The sequence below is a fragment of the Neltuma alba genome, unplaced genomic scaffold (genome assembly GCF_004799145.2).
Source record: "Neltuma alba isolate B1F8T4 unplaced genomic scaffold, ASM479914v2 tig00010747_pilon, whole genome shotgun sequence".
In the NCBI taxonomy this organism is placed as follows: domain Eukaryota; kingdom Viridiplantae; phylum Streptophyta; class Magnoliopsida; order Fabales; family Fabaceae; genus Neltuma; species Neltuma alba.
Genome location: NW_021635574.1, coordinates 92,645 through 101,369, shown reverse-complemented (window position 1 = coordinate 101,369; position 8,725 = coordinate 92,645). Strand labels below are relative to the sequence as shown.

Here is an 8,725-nt window from a genome sequence, read left to right as displayed (position 1 = left end):
ATGTGTCTTCCTTGGATACTCTCGGGTCCAAAAAGGTTATCGTTGTTTCTCACCTACTCTCAATCGTTATTTAGTATCTGCAGATGTCACCTTTCAGGAGTCCACACCATATTTCTCGCATTCTTCCCCACCTGCTCCACCTGCGGAGGAGGATGACCTTCTAATATACTCTGTCACCTCACCATCACTGTCGTCGCAAGCACCCGCTCCCGCACTCGTTCAACCCTTTGATCGTGTGTATACACAACGGTCAACGGAGATTACTACCGCCACGCCAGCTTCTATTCCTCCCTGGTCCGCCTCGCCCTCAGATCCTGAGTTGAGCAACACTGAACCTCGTTCTGACCCTAATCCTGAGACACCTCCTGTTCCAGACCCGGATGCCTCTCTTGATCTACCCATTGCCCTTCGCAAAGGTAAACGTACTTGTGCCCATCCTATTTCGTCCTTTGTTTCATATGACCGCTTGTCTCCTGTGTCCAGTTCCTTTGTTGCCTCCCTAGATACTATCTCTGTGCCCAGAACTATTCGTGAAGCCTTGGCCCACTCAGGTTGGCGTGCTGCAATGGAAGAGGAGATGGCGGCCCTTGATCGAGCTGGTACATGGACCCTGGTCGATTTACCGGCGGGTAAAAAGGCCATTGGATGTAAATGGGTGTTAACTCCGAAAACTAAGGCTGACGGCACACTTGACCGCCTTAAGGCTCGCCTTGTGGCTAAAGGTTATGCACAAACCTATGGCATTGACTATTCCGAAACCTTTTCTCCTGTTGCTAAGCTCTCATCTGTCCGTCTGTTCATCTCTCTGGCTGCTACTTATGATTGGGATCTACATCAATTAGACATTAAAAATGCATTCTTACATGGTGATCTTCATGAAGAGGTCTATATGGAGCAACCACCTGGGTTCGTTGCTCAGGGGGAGCATGGGAAAGTATGTCGCCTTAAGAGGTCCTTGTATGGTTTGAAGCAAAGCCCTCGTGCATGGTTTGACCGGTTCAGTACTGTCGTACAGAAATTTGGCATGAGCCAAAGCAAGTGCGATCATTCTGTATTTTATCAAAGAACAGCGGCTGGCATGATTCTCTTGGTGGTATATGTAGATGACATTGTGATCACAGGCAGTAATGGTTCGGGCATCTCGTCCCTCAAGTCCTTTCTTAATTCCCACTTTCAGACGAAGGATCTGGGCTCTCTGACATACTTTCTAGGTATTGAAGTTATGCGAAGCAAGAAGGGCATATTACTGACACAGCGCAAATATGTTCTTGACCTCCTGAAGGAAACTGGAAAGTTGGGAGCAGCACCGACCAAGTTTCCTATGGTTCACAACCCACTCCTTGACGCTGATGGGAGCATACCACTCGATGATTCTCTTGATGATGAGAAACGGATGCTTGAGGCTCAGAAGAGCAAACCATTTGAGAATCCTGAGAGGTACAGGAGAATGATTGGCAAGTTAAACTATCTCACTGTAACTCGTCCGGATATTACTTATCCAGTCAGTGTACTAAGCCAGTTCATGGCATCCCCGACTGTCAGACAGTGGGAAGCCTTGGAGCACGTGTTACATTATTTGAAGGGATGTCCAGGTCGTGGGATATTATACAAAAATCATGGCCATACAGACATTGAGTGCTTCTGTGATGCAGATCATGGTGGATCAAAGGCCACGAGACGGTCTACTACAGGATACTGTGTCTTTGTGGGCGGGAATCTGGTGTCCTGGAAAAGCAAGAAACAAAATGTGGTGTCCAGATCGAGCGCAGAGGCAGAATACCGAGCTATGGCACAGTCTGTATGTGAGATAATCTGGATATATCAGCTATTAAAGGAAGTTGGCCTCAAAACCACTTTGCCAGCAAAGTTGTGGTGTGACAATAAGGCTGCCCTACATATAGCCTCCAATTCTGTGTTCCATGAACGTACCAAACATATTGAGATTGATTGTCATTTTATCAGAGACAAGCTTAAGGAGAACTTCATCTCCACTGGATATGTGCGTTCTAGTGATCAATTAGGCGACCTTCTCACTAAAGCTCTAAATGGGACTCGTGTTGACTATCTATGTGACAAGTTGGGCATGCTTAACATTTATGCTCCAACTTGAGGGGGAGTGTAGAGATATGATATGATTTGATATGTAAATATTATGTAATTATGATTAGGATTTGATAGGATATGATATTATCATAATGGGCCATTAATGCAGAGGCTCCTCTCACTTGTATATATATGTGTATATTCTGATCAATGAAACACAAGAGAATTATTTTCCATATTATTCTATTTCCTACAGTGCTAATATTATTACTACTACGAATACACATGTATATAATTTTGTTTTATCTTTCATTGCAATTTTTACTTAATATATACACACAGAAAATAACTATTCATGATTATTTCTTTTGATTTGATTCACTTTTAAATCTCTGATTTCTTTAATCTTTTATGATAAACTTGAATAGTTGATATTTCTTTCGGCACTTGATACTACTTCCAATCATAATTATAAAATCTAATTTATATCTACAAATAAGGTCTTATAATTAAGATAAGAGGTATCATAAGATATAATTGACTAATTTGATAAAACCAAGAAAGTTTAAAAATAACTTAAGTATTATAACATGTATTACATGATCTTTCTAAAATACTTATGAGTAAATTAATTTGTAAAAAAATGATAAATAAAATACTTTAAGGCAATTTATTTTATTTTTTAATCTCTACTGATAAGCCAAATTACGTCTTATATTAAAAATCAGGTATAGTAATTTACTTCTCTTCATTCCTCTTTAAAATAACCCTTAACACTGTGAAACCCAATTAAATTTAGGAGGTTGCACTTTTCATATTTGTTTATGATTCAGTTTGCTGCTGTTTTTTTTTTTTGGGTTTATGATTCAATTTTCTTTTCACGTTTATGATTTTCTAAAAAGTTTCAAAATATTAATGGTTTTCACAAAATAAATGTGCTGATCGCCTTTTAAATGATTATCATAATAAATTAAATTTGATTTTTCTCTTGCTTCTTACCCACGTATGAAAATAAATTATATGAGAAAATATATAAAGAAAAAACTATATATGTGATCATATAAGTATATTTTCTAAATTCCTGATACATGATAAACTAATGCGGTGAAAAAGAAACCAAAATTGAAGAAATTGACATGACAGTATCCTACTCTTTTCTCAATCATCATAATTCATCTAAAACAAAGATGTGAGCCACTTCTTGGAGAAATTTTTAGTCTTTAGTCCGAGTTACGTGTAGGATATTTAATTATTACTCCTCCGGTCCTTATTATAAGACCCAATTTGACTTTTTATTTGGTCCTAATTATAAGACCCTAATCCATTTTCTCTCTTATATTTATGCATTTTTTTTCAAGATAATCCTTCTAATAATGATAGTTTTAGCCAATATACTTAATTAGCAAGGATATTTTAGGAATGACAACACTTATTTATTATAAATAACCAACTTAACTTACTTCCTTAATCTCCTCAAATAAGTCAATTGGGTCTTATAATTAGGACCGGAGGAGTATTATTTTTTTATTTTTCTCTTATTTAATTTTTGTTGTGGAAATGTTTTTAGTCTTCAGCGTAATCCTGCCACAAAAGCTAGCGATTGTTATGAGATATATTTACTCATCAAATTTCTCATCCTAGCAGTCATAATCTTTGAAATAATTTTACAAGAAACATTACATAGACTAATAAGACGAAGTTGAGTCACTGTTCCAGGTTTGTCAAGTCTAGGTACTAAGGCAATGTGAATTGAATATATTCTGTTGATGGCAGAATTCTTTTAAAAAAATTTTGAGAACATTAAAATAGTTCTTATAGTTTTAACATATTTGTAACTTAATTTTTATACTTTGACTTGATGCAACTTAGTCCTTATAATTTTGATTCAATTGTAACTTCGTCCTTGAAGTTTAAGGTCTCGTTTAGATTGCCATTGCAGATGGTAAAAGCACACAGAGAAGCGGGAAACTAAGGTTTGTAGCTTATTGTGACTCAGAAGATTGTTTAGATGGAGCTTCTTTTTTAACTAACTTATGGAAAAAAAAGTAACTTTTCTAACTGACTTATCCAATACAATCTGGATCAACTTTTCTAACTGGCTTATGAAAAAATTGTGCAAAGCTTACGATCTAATTAGTTATGTGATTTCATTTACTTTAATTAGAGACCAAATAAATTTTAATTTATACTCATGTTTGTCTATTATATATATTTAATTAATTATCTACAATGTGTTTTTAAATTTTTCTCTATAACAAATATTTTTATTTTATAATTTCACAAATAAACTATTTATATTTTTATCATAATAGTTTTATGTATTTTTTTAAACTATTATCATATTAAAAACATAAAATTTCAAATACTACTATTCAATAAAATTCATACCCTTTTCAATCATTTTACAACTAAACTAACTTTTTTATTAATCATGCAAACAATTTTTAACTTTTTCAACTAACTTTTTATAAGCACCTATCCAAACATAAATCACATTACACTAACTGATTTTCACTCTAATTTCAGTTATAAAAGTAAATTGGACTAGAAGTCAATTTTACTTAATGTTAATCCAAACATACCCTAACTCGTTATAACTCGATCCCTATAGTTTTATCTATTTTATAATTTAGTTATTATGTTTTTAAAAATAAAATTATATATCCAATAAAAGAAGGGACTAGATTATAAAATGATTAAAAGTATAGGGACCAAGTTGTAGCAATACAAACTTAAGAGATTGAGTTACAACCGAGTTAAAACTATAAGAATTGAGTTACATAAAGTTAAAGTGTAAAAATTGAATGATAAATAAGTAAAAACTATAATGACTAAAAGATTAATGTTTCTAAGAAATTTCTTTACCATATCATATAGACATGTACCTCTTTTTTTTACCTCATTTCACGCCGATCAGTAAAACAAAGCTGTATATCCATTTGCTCCATGTGCTTTGGTTGATCCCAAATCAAAAACAGTATTATCTATTCTTTCGATTCTAAATATAAGATCTATTTTATAGTATAATTTACATTATAAAAAGAATCTTATATTTAGGATTAGAAAAATATTTTTTAATGACCTAATTTTTTTGTTTAAGAAAACTGTTCACTTGATGAGGTGCTGGCAGGAGTTAGTAAATGGCCAACCAAATAAGTCAGCTACGGCATTGGAAGGAATATTCTCCTATAATTTTAAATATAAAATTTATTTTGCAGTGGAAATGAGTCTTACGTTTATTTTTGAAGCAATACCTGATTTGATTATAAAAATACACATCATCAGTTGTAAATTTCTCAATTTAACTCATAAACACCAGGTGAGGACTCGTGAAAAGTTTTCCATTAAGCCCAAACCAAAGAATTTGAAAAATAAAAAATAAAAAATTCACGAGTCACATCTAAAAATTTACAACTTATTCTACACTTTTTCTTTTGGCACAAGTTATGTCTTAGTAATAAATCAAAAGCAGATAACTTAATACTACTTAACCCTAATTATAAGACTATATTTGTAAACTATAATAAAGTCCTAAGGTAGTAGTAATTAATTTGCTTACCTGAGACCTATACATTATTTATCTTTAATTGTTTCTGTAAACTGAAAGCACTATATCAATATCAATGCGGTAACTCTATATGGAAAATTTAGAGAGATAAGAAGACATTGAAAAGGATTTTCAAACATTTATACTTCTTAATTTCCTAACTTTTGTTCACAAGAAGTAAAATAATCAAACATCAAGAAATATTTAACTTCCCTAGATTAAACATGAAATAAGATGCAAATTTGTTTTAAAATTTTTCACTCAAAAGTACTTAATATTAAGAAGTTTTTTAGGTACAAATTTGTTATGAAGAAATCGTAATAATATTACCACCTACCATTGACTGGTCAAATACTAATCTTAATTGTTAACATTTTGAATACTATGAGGGTAATATTAATACAATATTAAACTTTTAGGGTAAATTTGAAATCAAACCCAATAAATATTATGGTTAATGCTAGTGATTCTAATTTTCTGTCAATAAAGCACCTAATAACTTGAAGGAAAGCCGCCAATAACTCTGTCGCTTTGGCCGAGTGGTTAAGGCGTGTGCCTGCTAAGTACATGGGGTTTCCCCGCGCGAGTTCGAATCTCTCAGGCGACGAATACGGTTTTTAATGGCTCTTTTCTGATACAAAGTAATAAAACGCTCGTTTTGTCTTCGCCAGCTGGACAGAAAAATTGCCGTACACGTTCCTGGATGGAATCACGAAAGCTCAGAACTTTTCCAAAAAAGTTGCCTAATTCGTGCGTTCCTGGAGTCACGAAAGCTCAAAGCTTTTCTTATTCTTTTACATGAAAACACGAAAATCTTTTCCCCCACCAAATATTTTCCCCCAAACCAAACATATAATAGAAAATCACAGTACTTTATACCGACAACAACGCAATTGTGAGTTTCCAACTTTCCATTTACGCATTTCCATCTTCAATTAAACTTAGAGCACACTTTCCTAATCTCTCCTTGACTTCCGGTCTTAACCTCAATACTGCTCATCTTGATCATGGCTTTGGGGAACTCAAACTCAAACCTCAGCCCAAACAAGCCTCTCACAGTCCCTGCATATTTCTGCACCACACCTCGTGTTGCAGAGTCCCCCCACAGCCTCTGATCAGACTCCAAAACCACATTACCGTCACGCACGTTCTTGAAGAAGCTCACGTCGAACTTCGCCGCACTGTCTCTGTCCAACGGCACCTTCCTCAACCCGTCTCCGTTCTTGGGACACAGAGCTTGAAGCTGCCCCAAGAAAGCTTGGTTTATCGTCGGATCGGAGTTTCCGGCGGTGGTGAAGTTGTATAAACGGTAGCTGAAGAATCTGCAGTCTGTTTGGCCTATAGTGTGAGCCCCTGTATGTATACAAGCAAAAGAATTAAACAGATTGGTTCATGAAGATGATTAATTAGGTGTTAAGGGATTGTTTGGAGGAGGAGAATACCGAGGAGGGCGACGAGGTCGTGATCGTCGAGGCCTTTTGCAGAGAACTTTTGCCTCTGGACTGAAACTGGGTCGAGTGGGGAAGGCAAGTTGGAGGCTTGAGATGACAATGAAACGGTGCCGTCTCTTCTTCCCGTTGGTACTGACCAGCTGGGCCCACCAGTCTTCCATATTTCAAAGAGTTATTTTAGACCCATAAAATTTTGAGGAGAGAAATATTTGTTGAGAAAAACTTGAGAGCTATATACAAAATAATCTCCTTAATCGAAACCATGATTTTTACGCCCTTGAAACTTTAATTTTTATATGTGACTAAGGTGTATCTAACACTTTTAAATATTTTGTAATATATTTAATATCTTAAAATATTTTTAAATTGCGTCTAGTACTTTGAAGTAATTTTTGTCTAGGTATAGAAGCTTTGCCCCTTGCTTTACAGAGATTGTAATGAACTGACTAAATGACTAGATTCTCCTGGAATGCTAGCTAAGCTAATAAATAGTAAGAGTTCCCTTAGCGCACAAGCACTAAATAAGAAACCCACTTTTTGACATTTGATGTACTAAAAATTATTTTAGGATACTGAATGCACTTAAAAAATTACTTTAGAATACTAAATGCATCAAAAAATATTTCATGAACACATTTGAAAAAATATTTCAAAATATTGGATGCATATAAGAAAATATTTTGAAATGCATCTTAACCCTTTTTATATATATATATATAACCTGTCAAAATTTGAGTTGTATGTAGATAAATTTCATAGTACATATGAGCCATTTGCAAAAAGATAACAACTAAAACTAAAAGCATGGGACTTGTGTGTGTAAATGTAAAAGTTCAGGAAGGTTTGTTATAAAATTTCAAAGGTTAAAGAGATTATTTATATATATCAAAAGTTTGGGGAATTTAGTGTAATTTATTCAGAGGGGTGATAAGCGTACCAAAACGACAGCGTCATGGGCAACCAAAGCCAAAATGTCCGCACAGGATACAACAGCAGAGCAAGAAGCTTCAAGCTGAGACTTGGCATCATCAATGACTTCAAAGCCTCTTAAACCAGTGTTTGCTAAGGCATTCTTCTCTGCTGATGATCCTGATATCAATATGGATCCATCACATCCCTGTTAATCATAATAATTATCAAACACATTAATTAATGATTAACAATAATGATCATCTCTTAATCAACAAGTTAATCTCCATAAACTGAAGAGATAGGAATGATATGGTGAAACCTGGACGAAGCAGTCATGGAAGTGAAGCCTGAGGAGAGAAGGAGCAACGGTGGGATCTCTATTGAAGTGAGATTCTACGGTTGATCTTACTATGGCTTCTGCAGATGGACATGAAGATGAATAAAAGCCAGCTTTGAGTTGTCCTTCTGCTCTCAAACTCATCATCATCAACGTAATAAACATCATAACACAACCCCACCACATGATGCGTTCCATTAATTGAACTGCTTGCTTCTTCTCTTTCCCTTGCTTCCACCATTTGAACCCTTTCCCCTACCTTATATAAGGCTATGTGATGTACGTCCACTAAAAGAAGAGCTCTCTTTTCTTTTGATTTTATTCTTTATTTTTTTTAATGGTGTTAGATTAGAGATAAGTGCAGAGAAGTTGACTCAAAAAATAGACGTCTATGATTTTTTTCAAAAAAAAAAATCATGTGTTCATATCGGGGTT

General features: G+C 34.6%; 1 protein-coding gene and 1 non-coding gene across 2 annotated transcripts; one reads left to right on the top strand and one right to left on the bottom strand.

Annotated features, from left to right (window-relative positions):
• Nucleotides 1–6,115: 6,115 nt before the first annotated feature.
• On the top strand, nucleotides 6,116–6,197 carry TRNAS-GCU (transfer RNA serine (anticodon GCU)). The gene has a single exon. It is a non-coding gene; the product is annotated as a tRNA-Ser (tRNA).
• A 217-nt stretch (nucleotides 6,198–6,414) lies between these two features.
• Nucleotides 6,415–8,512, bottom strand: LOC114758796 (peroxidase 25-like). The gene is made up of 4 exons (XM_028947884.1): nucleotides 8,273–8,512; nucleotides 7,979–8,158; nucleotides 7,033–7,195; nucleotides 6,415–6,943 (listed from the first exon to the last, which is right to left on the bottom strand). The coding sequence occupies exons 1-4, from the start codon at nucleotides 8,486–8,488 to the stop codon at nucleotides 6,522–6,524; spliced, it is 981 nt and encodes a 326-aa protein (XP_028803717.1). The 5' UTR covers nucleotides 8,489–8,512; the 3' UTR covers nucleotides 6,415–6,521.
• Nucleotides 8,513–8,725: the final 213 nt, after the last annotated feature.